We start from the raw sequence: 19,238 nt of genomic DNA, 5'->3' as shown, positions 1-19,238 counted from the left end.
ATTTAGTTTTGTTGGTGAGCTGCACTGGGACATACCAGTGGTGTAGCTAAGGAGCTTTGGGCCCTGGTGCGAGTTTTACATGGGTGCCCCTCTCCCCAAGCACTCTATACATAACAATTGATACGGAGCACCAAAACCTGCCACGGGCAACACAGTGTCAGAAGTGCAAGAAGGGGGTGGGGAATAGCTTGTTATTGATTATTGTCATTCAAAGCATCTATAGAAGTGATCATTACAAGCACAGGACCAATAAAGAGCTAATACTGCAGTTGAGGGAGGGCCTTACGGTGTTCCTGTGGCCCAAGGGCCCTGGTGCGGTCGAGACCTCTGCAACCCCTATTGCTACGCCACTGGAGCATACCCTTATTTGTCGTCAGGTTGCACAAATCAGGATTGCTATTTGGTGGCAGAAAGCCTCAGGCTAGAAACACTAGGCAGAATCACTAGTGTAGTGGAAAAAAAAACGCTACCATTTTTGCCAATAATTTAAATAATAAATAATTGCATATATGTGCGTTTTTCAATGTGTGTTTTTGAAAACGCACAACTTGCTGCATGTAAAATGCACATAATGTATCTTAATAATAATAATTAATAATTGCAGTATTTGTATAGCGCCTTTCTCCTGTCGGACTCAAAGCGCTAATGGATACTCAGAAGACTGTGTGTTTTTACACGTGTTCTTGATGCTTTTTTAAAAAAAAAAATATGATACTGTATTGTACTTCATTGATAAAGGGAAAACATTGAAAAAATGCAAACTCGTCCAAAAAAAAGCACAGAGATAAAAAAAATGCACAGTGCAGAAAACGTATGGTTTTCTGCACTGGCTAGTGTGTTTCCAGCCTTATCGTTTAGTGACCCCTGGTCACGGGTTTACATCACATATGCCAATTGTGCCCAAAGTTTGTGTTTGTTTTTCTCTATCTTTGCCTTGTACCCTTTTGTACCACATTCCTCACTGTACTATATGTTAAATTATACCCCAGTCCCCTCTGTACATCATGGATTATCATATGTCTGTTGTCTTTACCCCTTCATACCTCAGTCCTCCCTGCGCCTCAAGTGCCCTTGTACAGCAGTCTACATACACCTCTGCTTTTTTTCCTCTCTGTGCTTTACTAAGCCAAATGAGTGCAAATTTGTATGTTTAAACTACATTAATACTGTATTACAGGTGTATGTATTGTTCTATGCTGTTACAGTAAAGGATAGACTGAATGAAACTACACTGTATACATTGCGGAGATAAAGCTTTTACAGTAGCAGATGGGCAGATGAAAGAATATGCTTGTAGCAGTAATCTTTCAAATTTTCTTCTAGGCACCAAATGGGGAATCGGAGGGACATGTGTTAACGTTGGCTGCATTCCCAAAAAGCTGATGCACCAGGCGGCTCTGCTAGGAGGTGCCCTGAAAGATGCTCCCCATTATGGCTGGCACATAGCTGCCCCGGCACAGCATGACTGGTAATCTGCTTAGTCTAACTTCACGTCACTCTGATTGCGCTCTATCCATATTGCAGACCCCACGGGAGGAATCCAACAGCTGTATAGATAAATACTGTGGAACATATTGCACGTTTACATCCACTTTACTGTTAAATAAATACATTTTCTGATAGTGCCCTTTTAAAAAGCGTCCTCAATCTTCCTTGTAATTTGGGGGTCTGCCAAAAACATCCCGGATCTGTAAATGGATTTTGGAGCCTTTTGTTAGATGCTGTTTAATGTTGGAAATCCTGTGTTACAGCTTCCCCGTGTGGTAGGACTTCCACATTACAGTTTTGCTTTATGTAAATCTTGCTCTTCTAAGGCCTTGTTCACATCATAAATGTTTTTGTGCACAATTTTTTTTTTAGCGCCTCCTGGCGCTTACCTGCGCATCACCAATTTTTTGTAAAGCACTTTTCTAAGCACTTTTGCAGAGCGATTCGTTGTTTCACTTCCTGACGTAAGTCAGGAAGTGAATTATTTTACCCAGTAATGAATAAATACAAGCACTTTTTCAAGTGCTTTGCGATTTCCCTATACCTTCCATTGAGGCAAATTGCCCCCGAAAATGGTACAGGCAGCGCTTTGGTGAGCGGATCGGAATTGAACCGCTCATATGTGAACACTCTCAAAGGGAATCATTGCACAAGCGCTTTAAGGACGATTTTAAAAATCATCGGTGCTTAAAAAACCCTGAAAATACTCTAAGGGCTTGATTAACTAAACCGTGATAACTCAAATATCACACCTTATCAAAGATATCACACCTTATCAAAGATATCACACCTTATCAAAGTAGCATAGCGAGCACTACGAACCCGCAGGGGCTCAGGGCAGGACGAGTGCCATTGCCAATTAGCAGGCATACGTTTGTAGCGCTCGCTATGCTTCTCTGATAAGGCGTGTTAACTTTGATAAGGTGTGATATTTGAGTTATCACGGTTTAGTTAATCAAGCCCTAGGTGTGAACAAGCCCTGAGGGAGTCTGTAATGTAATCTTCTTTTCCAACATAATTCCTTTTCTGTTATTTTTTTTTATTAGGATTTGTTAATTTTTCCAACATTTGTGTTGCTTGACAGAGTTACTGCGCCATACTGTTAGGGATTCTTACAGGCAAAAAAGGGACCCTGTGCACAGATAAATGTGGAGCCCTTACATAAAGGACTTACCATAAAGTTACTGTGACCTCCACACTTTCACTTGGGGCCCCTGACAAGCATGGGGCTTTAGCCAATTGCCTCATTTACCCCTATAGTTGCACCAGCACCTCAATCATTGAGTGTACGGTGTGTATCCTGTTTATTTGCAGATAAGACACTTTCTATTCCCTCAGGCACAGAAGTGTTCAGTAGTGTTTTTTTTTCACTGAGTGAAGTTAAGCTTTATTAGGGTCAGTTCATACAGGCTTCTGCACTGTGTTTTGTCTAAATGTTTTTCTGTGCACTTGCAGAAAAGCATTTAGCGGCTTCCGGAGGCTGGCATTGTTTTTCATGGACAGGGGCAGGAGGAAGTAAGAAATCCTGGAAGCTACATGTTGCTTCCAGGATCACCTACTCGTCGGGCAGGCGACGCAAAAAATAGGGATAAAAACTTGGCATTTATGTGACAACTGTAAATGTCTTGCAGCGCTTAATGACGAGCGCTGCAGCTGATGTTTCCAGCCTGAGTAATGTCTGTGTGAACCTATCCTTAAAGGAAACCTGAGGTGAGAGTGATATGGAGGCTTGCCATACTTATTGCCTTTTAAACAATTCAAGTTGCATAGCTGCCCTCCTGATCCTGCCTCTAAAATACTTTTAGCCAATGGAACCTGAATAAGCATGCAGATCAGGTGATCTGGCTCCAGTCTGTCTGGATTAGACACATGCTTGTTTTAGGGTTGTGACCCTACTGATGCAAGAAGATCAACAGGACTGCCAGGCAACTGGTATTGTTTAAAAGGAAATAACTATGGCAACCTCCATATGAATCTCACCATTGGGTTGATTCACTAAATCGTGCTATGACAAATAGCACGCCTTATCAGAGAGAACACGCCTTATTAACGTTAACTCGCCTTATCAGAGTAGTATAGTGAGCGCTACGAGCCCGCAGGTGCTCAGGGCAGGACGAGTGCCATTGCCAATTAGCAAGCATAAGTTCGTAGCGCTCGATATGCTACTCTGATAAGGCATGTAAACTTTGATAAGATGTGCTATCTCTGATAAGGTGTGCTATTTGTCATAGCATGGTTTAGTAAATCAACCCCCTTGTGTTCACTCTGAATACTAAAACTCTAAATACTGGGGCACAGTCCAGCCTAATTTTATTTCTAAAAATTCTGAACATTTAGAAAAATATTTAGAAAAAATTCTTGGTTTCAGTGAATCACACAATTGTAATTGGAAAACGATCTTTTGCAGTAAAAATGAAGCATTGCTTGGTATAAAGGTTTAGCCAGGTGGAGAGTGTTTCAGTATTTGTTTGATGTCTTCTTACTTCAACTCAGGACAAAAATGGCACAAGCTGTTCAGAATTATGTGAAATCCTTGAACTGGGGACACAGGGTACAGCTGCAAGACAAGTAAGTACATTTCTACATTTGAAGCCTGCAATTTTTATTTTTTAATCTTTATTATGCTATAATTTTTTGCGGAATCTCTGCAGTTTTCATATTATTTTGAGAAATAAAAACACAAGAAAATGGCAACAAAAATAAAAAGCTGGGGTGTTGCTTGTAGCAAGAGAAATCGTGTAATTTTTCAATAACATTAAAGCTGTGATCCCATCATTCTCATTGATTGCTATGGCAGCATCTCTTCATTTTGTGTTTTTTTCCCATTTCCTCCAGTGGTTGTAAACCAGCCCTTTGATTGACATATGTATCTTGCTTTGTATTTAAAATAGTAAAATTAGTCTGCTTAGTGACTTCTGACATCTGGATTAAAGCCAGAATGCAAGTATAAACAAAATGTTAAATATGAAATGTACATCAGTTTTTTTTTTAATAAAACAGGCCTCTAGGAGGAGATGGACAGGACTATAGGAGGTCCTGAACTTGTCAGCAGGACAGGTATCTGCTCCTTTTGGGCAGGGAGGAACAGAAGGAGCACTGCTGGGGCTCTGCAAAATGACCTCAGCAAACCACTGGTGTGAATTGCCCTGACCCAAAATATCAGAAACTGATTATGAGGCTAGCCTTAAAGGAGTACTGTAAGGCGGGGGGGGGAGAGTTGAACTTACCTTGGGCTTTCAACTACCCACCCCCCCCCCTCCCGCACACACACACGCCTGTGCAGGAAGCTCCCGGCAACATCAGCAGGAGCAAGGACGCGCTTAGCGCAGTGGACTGCCACATTGAAGTCGCAAAAACCAGGAAGTTAGCTGCGGCGGGGACTGGAGGATTGTTTTGTTCCAGCCGCAGGCACATGACGTCTGCGGGGGGGCATTAAAAGCCCCAGGTAAGTTCAACTTGATCCCCCCCCCCCCCCCCATACAGTACTCCTGTTAGGTCCGGCGTCCTCTGCCTGGCTCTGTTCTCGCAGCCTGGCCCCATGGAAGTTCATTAGCATTTGCCATAAAATACCTCAATTGGCAGGTCCACTATTAGCACCCAGTACTTTTAACACATGAGAGCAGTTTGACCCTGAGCACATGTCAGATAGGGAAGGATCTGGAGAAGCCACAGAGAAAGTTATGCTGCCTGTAGCATGTTTTGGCATGACTGGTAGGGGGTCAGTGATGGTCTAAGGATGCATACCCATGGAGGAATGCACAGACGTTTACAGGCTAGAGAACGGCACCTTGACTGCAATTAAGAATGGGGATGAAATCCTTGCACCAACAGAGTATGCAGGCAGTTCCTGCAGGATAAAGGAATTTATACCATTGACTGGCCCCCATAGCCGCCAGTCCTTAATCCAATAGGACAGCTCGGGGACATTATGTCTGGATCTACCCGATGCCAACAGGTTGCACCTCATACCGTCTAGGAGCTCAGGTATGCCTTGGTCCCCATCTTGGAGGAGATTTCTCCAGGACACAATCTTTCATCTCATGCCCCATTGTTGTCAGGCCTGCATACAAGCACATGGGGAGCCATAAAAACTACAGAATACAATTTTAATTTGCTACAATGAAATTTTGGGCGAAATGGACTAGCTTGCTGCATCATTTTTTCACTTGAATTTTTGGAGTGTCTTTGAATTCACCCTTATGCTGGGAATACACGGGTCGATCCGGAGGCTGATTAGCTGCCGAATCGACCCCAGCCGCGTGCCCGCTCGTCCGCGCGGATCGATTGCCGCTCGTGAACATTATCAGCTGGCCGGATCAGCTGGTCAATACACGGTACAGAAACGTACGGTGTATCCCCAGCATTATGTTGGTTGATAATCTTCATTTCTGCCAAACGATGTGACTTCCTTTCGTTCTTTACACATTACACAGTCCATATCGGTATAGATATCCAGCATGATTTTTCTTTCACATTGATATGGTTTCAAAGTGTTCCCTTTTGAGCAGTGTAGTTCTTCTCTTGCATCTTAGGCTTCCTAATAATTTTATCATGATTTCCCCAGTGACAAAACAAGAGACACAAGACACAGAACATTTAGATCACACTTTTCTCCTAACTGACTCAAAACGTTTCAGGGCTATGGTGACCACCTCTTATAAGGAAAAGGAACTGAGGGAAAATAGTACCAACTGGGGACTCGGACTATGATTAAAACCTGGCAGATGTTCTAAAACCCCACTGTGCACCATCAAATTCAAAGTTTTTAAAATATGTTTTCGATAGATGTGCACAGCTGCCTACCTGAGGGCTCTTTTTCATTAGATGACCTACAGTGTGACGTCGGGGAGTTGCGGTTTGGCGCTGATCAGCGGTGCTAATTGTAATTTACTCAACGGGAAAACGCCGGTGCTGGACGATTCAAAGCTCCCAGATGCGTTAACGCTCTGGAACGCTTTGTCTAATGTGAAAGGTAACATGAAAGTCAAATAGTCTTTCACGTTACTTTTTTAACAGCATCATAGGAGTGATCCGTCAAAACGCACGGATCAGTTCCTAGTGTGAAAGAGCCCTGACTCTTCTTTTAGGCTTGGTTCGCACATAAAAAGTTGTCCAGTACTGTCAGTTTTTGACAGTTGGCATCAGTTTTGTATGAGTTTCTGTGGTTGTGTTCACACATAAATCTGTACATTTCTAGTCATGTCAGTTTTGTATGTGTTTCTATGAGTGTGTTCACACATAAAAGGTGTACGTTTCCGTTCCAGTCAGGCAAAACTGATGCATAACTGACAGGACAGTACTGGACTGGACCAGAAATGTATAGATTTATGTGTGAACCGAGCCTAAATGCCATCTATAATCAAGGCAGGGAACCCCACTTATAGTGCAAGAGAACATTGGGTCAGTAGTCATTTTGTATGCTTCCAGCTAAAAACAACCTACCTGCAGATAAATAGTGGTGACATCCACACTCCCCAAACTTCTAATGACATTCCTGTAAGACCTGCGTTCTCTGTAAGCCCAACAGACCAGATTCCACCGACAAAGTCTTTCACTCTTCTCCAGGATTCACTACATGAGGGAAAATAAATGGTTGGCTGACATAGGCCTCAATTCACTAAGCTTATCTCCTGTCTTTAATAACTCTTCTGAGCTGTTTCTACAGTTATCACCATAGTGATAACTGTAGAAACAGCTCAGAAGACTTATTAAAGACAGGAGATAAGCTTAGTGAATTGAGGCCATAGTCACACCTAACTTTCATAAAGAATAGCAGGAGGGAGAGCAGGTGGCAGCTCTAGCCATGCCCTCCCTCCCATAAAGAGCACCATGAAGGAGACTGAGTATGAGCATGGGCCACATCCCTCTCAGAAGGCACCGTGGCAGGTAACCGGTTGCTGCAGTTATGTAGTAGCCAACCTTTCTGTCTTAGATAGGGCAGGTTTTTTCTGTTCCTGTATTGAAGAAAGCAATTTCCAAAGTCAGCATGCCTTAATTTCCACATCAGTACTTTTGTATACATGGCAAAATTGAGACACATAATTGCGGGCTTTCAGGCATGCAGTTATAGAAACGAGAAATTTGGCCTAAAAGCTATCTAACAGCAACACTAATCTTTACCCTCAAAACAATCCCAAATTGTATAGTCCAAATGTATAATTTGTGTAACGTTCCCGTATCTGAACTCCTTATCTTTGATACTATGGTGATACCTACTCTGTCTTTCTCACTTGTTTCAACAGGAAGGTGAAATATTTGAACCTGAGGGCTAGTTTTATTGATGAACATACTGTACGAGGAGTAACTACTGCTGGAAAAGAGGTTAGTTTCTGTGTTTGGCATCTTCTGCCAGCAGATGTGTGGTAATGTATTGGAAGACTCCAAAGTCCACAATTATATATATTGTACAGAAGACCAAATAGACATTTGTGTAATATATTTTTCATCATAAATGTGCAGTTTAGCTATGCTTTTTATCTATTCCAAATCCAGAGCAACTGTTTCATTTTACAGCTGAATCCTGATTGGTTGCTCTCACAGCTGCTCCACTTTTGCTCTGGTTTCTCTTGTACCTGTCTTGATAAATCAGACCAGTGCCTCCTCTGTTTACTGGAAAAGTCTGGCATCAGGTGAAAGTTTCATATGACTTTACCCTTGTCAGTTCTCATATGAACCTAGATGATTCCTCACTATATGCTTGTTTCAATGTAGATCTGAAAGTTAGGTCAGCATTTACTATTTTGTTCTCAAAAACAGTGTAATAACTTATCATATCAATGAAATTCCTCTATATCTTTGTTGTCTCTTGATGTACTTACGAGGAGTGGTGCTACTGTGAACCTGTAGATGAAAAATGATGGATGCACCCTTGCTGCCTCAAAAAATGTTTGGGCAGGTTAGATATTCCTACTCCCTCACAAAAAGACAAGCTGTTCAGTTTAGCATGCTTTATCTGTGGAGGTTGCATTCTTTGGGTGCTTGAAAACTTATTGGCAGTAGCTGGAGGAATAAGCTGCAACAAAAGCTAAAGATGGAGAGCTGAATCCAAAGCATTACTCAGGGAGGGGTCACACTTGTCTTTCACAGAATAAATGCATACAACACAATGGGCCTGATGCATGAAGCAATGGTAAAATTTCAGTGCACAGGCAGTGCATGGCTGTTTTACCAGTACTAGTGGCAGGAGGCAGCACACGTTACTGTGGTTACGTGCATATTGCTATGGTCATGGGCGGGACTCTTGCAGCAGACTACTCTGTACCCCAGTAACCCAATCGCTATTGCATTGCAAAATGCTAGGCACTCGCTGAAGTGCTGGAAACTGCGTTGGAAATGTTTCCATTAGCACAGTGTGTTTGTGATGTGCCTGCTGCCTTTTGTGTGCACTTGTGCTCCCATACAAGGTACAGAAGTACAGGAAAATCGCACAGCAATCATTCCAGTATGCTAAATATTTTTTTTTGTGATTATGTAATTTAAAATATTTCCATGCCCAATATCTTTCTCCATCAGAAATGCTCTGCAATTGCACTGTACACCCGACTGATCAGATTAAAATCTTGATGGAATTGCCATGGTGGACAGTGGGATTCATACGATCGAGGCGTGTGGCGATCATTAATCCAATTTTGTATTTTCCTATGAGCGACTTTTATCTTTGATTACTATGGCCTCAATTCACTAAGATCATGCTGGAGATAATAAGGCAAGAGTAAACTTTCCACCGCACAGTGAGAGGGTTATCTCATCTCTTCATTCCTTAAGTTACCTCCTCTGTAATTAAGTTACTTCCTCTGTAGTTATTTTCACATGAAGTTAATTTACAGCCTGTCTTTAACATTAGAAATCTGGAGTTATTTTATGGACTGAGGAGTTAACTTATAGACAGAAGAGTTAACTTCAGGTTTGCCTGAGGTAAAATGTTTCCTGAATACTACATGCCTTATCACCATGGTGATAACACTAGAAACGTTATTAAAAGCCAGGAGATAAGCTTAGTGAATTGAGGCCAAATTATAAAAAATAACGCTTTCTTAGCCAAACATGGTAGGAAGATATTACAGTTACGCTACTTGTAACAAAATCGCATTTTGACCATTATACTTGAATGCACTTCTGTTCTCTTTTTATCCAGTTTTTCCATTTTAATTATTTATTAAACTAAAATCTAATTCTGTACATAGATTGAATATATCACATTATATCAGGCCACTGCTATGAAATTCATGTAATTAGAACTACTGACACTTTATTTTCTGCTGGCAGACGGTAGTGACTGCAAGGAACATCGTTCTGGCTACAGGGGGAAGACCAAAATATCCTACAGATGTAAGGATTATTTTTTTCCTTGTCTTGGGTTCTTCAAAGTTTTTATTCAGTGAAGGTGGTGCCTTGTTTTGGATGCATTGTAATATAATTTTGATCATGTATTGTAGAATATTGTTGTACATTATTATTATGAACACAAAATCCAGAAGTGGAACCCTGTAAAGTTGGTCCCATACACCTTTACCTTACAGTATTCTCATGTGTTGACTATGAGATATTTACAAGTAGAGATGTAGCGAGCACTTCGGCAAACTGCTCGCCGCTAACCTATTGGCAGCCTGGCTCCTGTATTACTTCCGGGTCGCTGTCTCTCAGTAGTATGCTTGCCCTGAGCTGGATGCGTTTATTAGTACGCATGCCCTGGCCCAGCAATGCGCGTCCTTGGCTGCACGCCTGTGGCCGGGCACGCTCTGCGCATGAGCGTAACGTTACAAAGCATGCCTGTCACAGGCGCGCAATCAAGGATGCGCATCAACACGCCAGGGCATGCGTACTACTGCGGGTCATTGTGACCCGGAAGTAGTACAGGGGCCAGACTGCCCACAGGTGTTCACCAACATCACTATTTACAAGCAATAATTGTACTACATGGACAAAGCCATTGCACGATTGTTAAAGAGGAATTGTATTGAATTGTAGTGAGAATAACATAATGAGTAAATTTTTTTTTTTTTTTTTTTTGCAATAATAATTTATTAATTATTTAGTCAGCGATTGCTCATTGTAAAATCTTTCCTCTCCCTGATTTACATTCTGACATCTATCACAGGTTGCTCTGCAAAATGTTTGTTTTACTGAGCATTCCGAAGCCAGTACAAAATATACCCATCTCCCTGAATGCTGTGGGAGGTGAATTCCACATGGTTTGGCTTTGTCATCATTGGGAGGACAGGGCTGCATTTCAATATATTATATACAGGGTGGGCCAATTATATGGATACACCTTAATAAAATGGGAATGGTTGGTGATATTAACTTCCTGTTTGTGGCACATTAGTATATGTGAGGGGGAAAACTTTTCAAGATGGGTGGTGACCATGGCGGCCATTTTGAAGTCGGCCATTTTGAATCCAACTTTTGTTTTTTCAATAGAAGGGTCATGTGACACATCAAACTTATCGAGAATTTCACAAGAAAAACAATCGTGTGCTTGCTTTTAATGTAACTTTATTATTTCATGAGTTATTTACAAGTTTCTGACCACTTATAAAATGTGTTCAATGCGCTGCCCATTGTGTTGGATTGCCAATGCAACCCTCTTCTCTCACTCTTCACACACTGATAGCAACACCGCAGGAGAAATGCTAGCACAGGCTTTCAGTATCCGTAGTTTCAGGTGCTGCACATCTCATATCTTCACAGCATAGACAATTGCCTTCAGATAACCCTAAAGATAAAAGTCTAAGGGGGTCAGATCGGGAGACCTTGGGGGAAATTCAACTGGCCCACGACGACCAATCTACTTTCCAGGTAACTGTTCATCTAGGAATGCTATTATCTATAGCAGGACACATCCTGCTATGCTTCTTACCCACTCCCCATTGGACAATATGGCTGCTTAGCAGGGAATCAAACAGCTCATCAAAATGCCAATTGTAGGTAATCTGTTACCCAGTGCAATGACAGAAGATTGTTCTGGGTGACATATCTCCACAAACTGTACGTAGCTTTTAGTCAGGCAGAAGTTACTAATGCACTACAGATGGACTGGCTTTGTATGTGGAAACTGTTCTTGTATGTGTGCAGAACAAAGAATTTTAATATTGGGCAACAAAGCCAGGAAACCTTTGCAGTTGTATTAATAAAGATTGAGGCTGACTCCAACTTAGGGATGTGGTCACCATATGAGGACATTTTATGAAGTGCGCTGTGGTAAGAGATATAGGCCCATATGCAATTAACTTTTTCTCCCGAGTTTTCTCCTAGGTGACATTTGCACACCTTGTCATAAAATGCATTTTAAACCACTAGCAAGCAAGAAAATACTCAAAACAATTACTTTTTCAATTGCAAAGTACTAAAAAGTTATTTTAAAAATAAGTTGAAAAATTATCTCCTAGAAGAAAACTCAGTGATAAGAATGTTTCAGCACAATTACAAGCAAAATAATCACTCAAAGTAAGTTGTTCCGGATTAACTTCATTTCAATATTACTTACCTTAATTATATTATCTTTGGGAGCTTAAAAAAGTAATATAGATAAGGTGAAAACAGAGTAAACAGGTGAAAAAAGCTTTGTGAATCATCATGCCCATTGTGCGGTGGAATAAGGAGGATACAGCTGCATGCTTGTGGCATTGTGGTGTTGCTGCTGCTGATGTTTTTGTTCATGAACGAGTTTAATGGCCCATACTCATGGGCTACAATTGTCGCCCGTGAGTATGAGGCGCAACACGGGCGCGCACCCCGAACCGTCGCTTGTCGCTGCTGTCGTTAGGCGATTGGCGCTGTCAATCGCCTGGCGACAGTTGCCGCCGCAACTCCGCCGCAACTGTCGCTAGTCCGCGTGGGTATGCGGACTAGCGACAGCAACAAGCAGGGAATACCTTGAGCTTCCGGCGGGGGGAGGAATAACAGCGACAGCTTCCGCCGCATCAGTTGCCAGGTCCCTCCGCCGTGTGTATGCGGAGGGACCTGGCGACGAGCTGTCGCCGGCCTGTCGCGCACACGCTCCCGTGTGCTAGTGACAGGCCACAAATGTAGCCCGTAAGTATGGGCCATAAGGCTCCTTTTACACTGTGGCATTGCTGTAAGATATTTTACCACAAGAGGGCAATAAATCAATGTAATTCCAAGTAGACTTACACACTTAATGCTACGCAATGGGGTGCAAAGGAAGTAGTCAAATTGGCACAATGCTGTTGCAAAGTCAACAGTGTGTTGCCGCATTAGCCGTGCCTACTGCACTGATTATGCAGCAATGCAAGTCTATGGCGAGGCAATCAAGTGTAAATGATGAAGCAGGGTGCAGCTTGGTACGCATGCGCAGACCTGTGGGAATCCTAGTGGCGTACTTCCTGTCCAGCAGGGAATTTGTCACTGGAGGGGAGGGCATTGCCTATGTATATTTCCTTGTCGGTGCTGTCTGCCACAGGGTAATGTGAAAGGGGCTTTGGTTCGGTGTGGTTCTCCTGCAGCGGGCTCTTCCTCCATTGGAGAATCACACTGCACAAGTGTACAACTGGCCTGAATGTTAGAACTGATATTTTTGTCCTTACTGTCATGGATGGCTAACATTTAATTTAGGGGTACAATTTAATTGATTCTAAGCAATTATATTGAGGCTCAAGGATCCACAAGTGAAAGCCCTTGTGAGCAGTTTGTACAGAATTTAAAAAAGTTCATAAACAAAACAGGGATCTGCTTTAAGAATCTGGCACATTTTACCTCTTGTAGTACCGGATCTGTAGAGTCTTGACCATTTCACATCATGCAATACCAGATCTGTAGAATTTGGTCCATTTCACATCATCCAGTACCAGATCTGTAGAGTCTGGCCCATTTCACATTATGTAGTACCAGATCTGTAGAGTCTGGCCTATTTCACATCATGCAGTACCAGATTTGTAGAATTTGGTCTACTTCACATCAACCAGTACAATATCTGTAGCTTTTGGCCCATTTCACATCATGCAGTATCAGATCTGTGGAGTCTGGTCTATTTCACATCATGCAGGACCAGATCTGTGGAGTCTGGCCCATTTCACATCATGCAGTATCAGATCTGTAGAGTCTGGCCCATTTCACATCATGCAATATCAGATCTGTAGAGTTTGGCCCATTTCACATCATGCAGTATCAGATCTGTGGAATCTGACCCATTTCACATCATGCAGTAGCAGATCTGTGGAGTCTGGCCCATTTCACATCATGCAGTATCAGATCTGTAGAGTCTGGCCCATTTCACATCATGCAGACTCAGATCTGTAGAGTCTGGTCTATTTCACATCATGCAGGACCAGATCTGAAGCCCCCATGCTTGCATATTTATCCTATGTGACACCCTTACCCAAGTCCCGAACATTAGAGTGTCACAGTGAGATTTTAGACTCCTCTAGTTAACCTTTTAAATGTCCTTATGCGTCTGACAGATTCCTGGAGCAGTAGAACATGGTATCACCAGTGATGATCTCTTTTGGCTGAAGAATTCTCCAGGGAAGACGTATGTATTTTAATGACTGCTTTAATTATAATATGATGAAGGCTGCTAAAAAATAGAGGTTAGGGTTTTGTTGTCCACCATCTTTTTGTTATACTTTAACTGACTTAAAAAAAATGCAAGACATTCAAGAAAGTCAGAACATATAGGCCCTTATTCAAATAACTTTTTATTTTCTCCTAGAAGATATTTTTTCTTCTTCTCTTTAAAATAACCTTTGAAGAGAAACTGTAACACCCCCCTCCCCCTGGGGATACTTACCACGGGAGGAAGAAGCCTCATGGTCCCAATAAGGCTTCCTCGTCCTCTGTAGCTGGGGGAATCCAGTGCTGGTTCCCCGAAAGTCCCTCGACAAGGCTTGACAAGGTTATGCAGGCACAGGCAATATGCACCTACTGCGATCCTGCACAGACGCACTAGTGGATCTTCGTTCAGGTTAAGGTGGAAATAGCCAAACCCGATCGGAACCCCTCTACTGCACTGGCGCAAAGGACTCACACCTTTGCAGTAGATCGGATCCAATCAGTTTTGGCTGTTTCTGCCTTAACCGCAAGTGCGCCTCCCCAGGATTGCAATGGACAAGTATTTACCTTGCTGCTGTTCGGGAGGTCACCTCGCTGGATTGCCGGGACACCGGAAGGACAGGGGAAGCCTGGTTAGAATCCAGAGGCTTCCCCCTCCCGAGGTAGGTATCCCCCAGACCGGTATTTTCATGCTTACTGGTGGTTTAAAAGGCATTTTATTGACAAAGTATAAAATATCACCTAGGAGTAAGCTCAGGGGAAAAAGTTGATTGCACATGGGCCATTGTTTCTTTAAAGTGTACATGAAACTAGAAGCGACTCAGGTACCATACTTACCTGAAGCTTCCCTAAGCCCACTCGCCGTCTCCTGCCAATTACAATTCAGCCCAAAAGCCTGGCCGAATCACGCTTCGTCCTGCATGCACGTCCTGGCCAGACGAGCTCCCCCGCCTTGCTCCCGCGGCTGGGAGCATTCTGTGCTTGTGCAGAAGGCTTTCAGGGATGGGAGCATGACAAGGGAACATGCCTGGCCGGTCTGTGCATGTGCGATGAAGCGCGACTCGGCCAGGCTTTTGGGCTGAATTGTAATTGACAGGAGCCACCCGGGGAGATGACGAGGGATGAGCAGCCTCAAGGGGGCTTAAGGAAGCCCCAGGTAAATATGGAGCCTGAGACGCTTCTTGTCTCATGTACACTTTAAACATGCTTGTATTTAGCATTTTCCAAAGTATAGATAACAGAAAAAACATGTTAAGTAATTCTGACTTTCTAGTCATCTGTTCTATGTACAGGCCTATTATTGTCTGTCAGGCTAGGTGCACACATAGCAGAAACGCTAGCGTTGCGGAAAACGCTGCATTTGCCGCTAATGGAAGTCTATGGCTGCAGCTGCTGGAGAGATACGCAAAGAGCGCACTTCTGCGTAGACTGGAGCCAACTGACGGAAGTGTGGGGACCCGGTATCGGTGCTGCAGAAGACTGAGGACGGCGGCGTGGGAGCGATCGGAGCGTATGGGACTGGAGGAAGCCCCAGGTATGTATAAATCTTTTTATTTAAACGAGCTCTGGTACACTTTAAAGATTCTCTCACTTGTTGTGTGTAAACTAGAGATGGCCAATGAGATGCAAATAATTCCAGACTGCATGCAGCTTGGAAATGGGCCAAATTGGCCCAAAGTGCATTTGAATGGTCCCTTTTGCATGTCATTGACCATCTCTATCACAAACCTTCAGAGATGTAATTTTGAAGGTGGACGCACGCACGTGCGCCGGTAGAAATGATAGAAAGGTTACAATCATCAGCAGTAGTAATGGCCTAGGAGAACTCATAGAGCAGCATGTGATTTGTTTGATCAGGTGATAAATTTGCAAAGCTATGATTTGCTATGATCACATCCTACTATAGCATCTGATCATGACTAGCAATTCAGAGACTTGAGGTGCCCATACACTACGTTGATTTCCTGCCGATATACAGCAGATTCGATCACTGTGATCAAATCTGCTGTGAAATCGTTAACACAAATGTTGACTCAGCGACCAATTTCCATCTGAAATCAATTCATTTAGTCGATCTGTCCAGGCGGAAAATTTATCTCAATCACCTGTGGGTCGCGAACACATTGGTAGTGGCGATCGATTCAGTGTTGACCGATGCAGCAATACATCACCTGTCCACCGGCGCAAGTCCCCGGGTCCATGCTGTCCCTTTCTCCGGCTGGCCTCTTCTCCATCTCCTCTTCACTTCCTGTCCCATCCTGTGAGAAGGGGAAGTTCAAACAATGGGGTGCCCTCTACTGTTTTAACTTCCGCTCAGGACAGGAAGTGAAGAGAAGATGGAGAAGAAAGCCAGCCGGAGAAAGGGACAGCACGGACCCGGGGACTCGCGACGGCAGACAGGTGATGTATTGTTGCTGGTCAGGGAGCACGGGCGGCGAAGCAGGCAGAGGCAGCGGCAGCTCCAAAGGTCGTGAATCGATTACATGCTGAAATCGATTCACAATCTGTGTGCAGTGTATGGAAAGCCAATAGATCCCTCTATGATCCGATTCGATCAGAGGGATCTATCTGTTGGTCGATCTGGTGGCAATCGACCAGTATATGACAGTCTTTTATATATCTATCACCTAGCCAAATTGTTCACATGCTTCTCCATGAGTTCTAGACCTGACCACCACTAATCATTGGTTAAAATGTCAAAAGACTTCGGCCCATAAGCACTTTATGTGCAGATTTCTTTTGACATTTTAACCATTACATAAAAAAAAAATCTAATTTGAAACTTTAACACTGTAGAACATACAGTAATGAGGCCACTATCCCCTGACTTATCATTGCACCTTTAATTAATATGAGAGATGCTACTGCATCCTATATTTTTTTTCATAACATCTCACTTTTTCAGATCTGCCACCTTCATAAAAGGATAAATGAGGCAACCTAAAAAAAAAAAAAAAAAAAAAAAAAAAAGTTTGACTCACCTGGGGCTTCTTCCAGCCCCCAAACGTTTCAGTGTCCTTTGCCACAGCTGCGCAGTCACCCACTCGTCAGATTATCCCTCCGTAATGGGCTTCGTCTGCCATGAGAGCCTAACCACAAGCACATGCGCAGATGAAGCCAACTCAGCCTGGTCGCCAGCCATTACAGAGGGATCAGCAGATGAGTGGGTGACTGCGCAGCTGTGCTGACATACTTCTAGGAGCTGGACGAAGCCCCAGGTGACTTGCCTTATCCCTGGGCTCACTGTCGTGTTGATTTGTGGATTTCAGAAATGTGTATCAGTGTGCAACACGCCGGGACATCAGACATAGACTACCCTGCCTGATGGACACACTTGTGTGCTGTGTAGAACAAGGCACTGCTGCATGCATTTTACTGCACAACACAGAGATATTCTGTTCAGTGTAATTAAATGGAGTCAGTGCTGCGACAAAGAGCAATGCAGGTGCCTTGTGTTGCAGAGCAATGTTACAATGTGCCTAGGCCCTTACCACAGTTCAGTTTAGTTGTCTTTAAACTGAAAATGTGCTATAGATAAAAAAATCTAAAGAGGAAAGTGTAAGTTTCCCAAACAGTACAAATTTCCGCAGAAGAAATCAATGGAATAGCCTTAGGAAAAGCAGACAATTTACATTTTTTTAATCAATGGCGTAAAATGGTCACTTTAAAATCTGTATGTGTGTTCCCATAAATTGTTTTTCTAAATTGTCTCTTATAATTAATTTCCTTATTATCACTTGTTCATCTTAAAGGGAACCTAAACTGAGGGGGATATGGAGGTTTCCTTTTAAACAATACCAGTTGCCTGGCAGTCCTGCTAATCTCTTTGGTTGCAGTGCTGGCTGAATCACAGACCTGAAACAAGCATGCAGCTAATCCAGTCTAACTTCAGTCAGAGCACCTGATCTGTATGCATGTTGAGGGGATGTAGCTGAAAGTATTAGAGACACATGATTAGCAGCAGGAGATTCAGGCAACTGGTATTATTTTAAAAGGAAAAATCTATATCTTTCTCAGTTTAGGTTTCCTTTAACACTTTTTTTTTAAGTTTTTTTTGTTGTTGTTGTGAACTCATAGTACAACTCCACTAGGTGGCAGCATTGGCTTGTGCATTAAAAAACATTTGCTCATGCTCTTCAGTTGAGTCCAATTCAAAACCGTAAACACATTATAGGGCTGGTTTGGTGGAAAGCCTGATAAAGGGAATCTGAAATGAAAATAAACGTATGAGATAATGATTTGTATGTGAAGTACAGCTAAAGGGGCCCATAGACTTATACTATTTCCCGCCGATATACAGCAGATTCGATCACTGTGATCGAATCTGCTGTGAAATCGTTGCACAAACGCTGACTGAACGATCGATTTCCGTTCCACAGATTGTGAATCAGTATCATAGTGAAATCAATTAAAAATCTGTTTGCATTGTAGGCAGCCAATAGATCCCTCTTTGATCAGATTCGATCACAGAGGGATCTATCTGCTGGTCGATCTGGTGGCAATCGACCAGTGTATGACAGCCTTAAGAAATAGAACAGTAGCACAGATATGACTCTCATATTGTTTCCAGTACAGGAAGAGTTAGGAAACTTTAGTTGTTATCTATGCAAAAGAGCCTCTCTGAGCTCTCTGACCAAGCTTGGTCAGCTACAGTGCTGTTTTCTGAAGCACTTCTCTCAACCTGTCTCTCACTGTTTCTTGTTTGTTTAAAGAGACACTGAAGCGAAAAAAAAAATTATGATCTAATGATTTGTTTGTGTAGTACAGCTAAGAAAAAAAACATTAGCAGCAGAGACGCAAGTCTAATATTGTTTCCAGTAAAGGAAGAGTTCAGAAACTCCAGTTGTTTTCTATGCAAATTAGCCATTGAGCTCCACGACTTTCAAAGTCGCAGAGAACTCTGCCAGACACTTGAGATAATAAGCTTTAAAGGACATTGGCCTCAATTCACTAAGCTTATCTCCTGTCTTTAATAACTCTTCTAGAGTTGTTACCTTGGCGATAAGGCATGTAGTATTCAGGAAACCGTTTACCTCAGGCAAACCTAAAGTTAACTCTTCTGTCTTTAAGTTAACTCTTTAATCCTTAAAATAACTCCAGAGTTAAAGACAGGCTGTTCATTAACTGCGTGTGAAAATAACTACAGAAGAGGTAACTTAACTACAGAGGAGGTAAATTAACTACAGAGGAGGTAAATTAACTACAGAAGAGGTAAAGTAAGGAATGAAGAGATAAGATAA

The 19,238-nt window shown here is 42.6% G+C and overlaps 1 protein-coding gene across 2 annotated transcripts in view; it reads left to right on the top strand.

Annotated features, from left to right (window-relative positions):
- The window catches only part of TXNRD2 (thioredoxin reductase 2), a 137,915-nt gene that overhangs the window by 9,411 nt on the left and 109,266 nt on the right, over positions 1-19,238 (top strand). For both annotated transcript variants that reach the window (XM_068243267.1, XM_068243260.1), the window contains exons 4-8: positions 1,324-1,468; positions 3,982-4,056; positions 7,731-7,809; positions 9,754-9,816; positions 13,908-13,978. In XM_068243267.1, the coding sequence (XP_068099368.1) occupies positions 1,324-1,468; positions 3,982-4,056; positions 7,731-7,809; positions 9,754-9,816; positions 13,908-13,978 (433 nt within the window). The remainder of the gene's footprint in view (positions 1-1,323; positions 1,469-3,981; positions 4,057-7,730; positions 7,810-9,753; positions 9,817-13,907; positions 13,979-19,238) is intronic.

The sequence above is a fragment of the Hyperolius riggenbachi genome, chromosome 1 (assembly GCF_040937935.1).
Source record: "Hyperolius riggenbachi isolate aHypRig1 chromosome 1, aHypRig1.pri, whole genome shotgun sequence".
Taxonomy (NCBI): domain Eukaryota; kingdom Metazoa; phylum Chordata; class Amphibia; order Anura; family Hyperoliidae; genus Hyperolius; species Hyperolius riggenbachi.
This window is presented reverse-complemented; position numbering and strand designations above follow the sequence as displayed.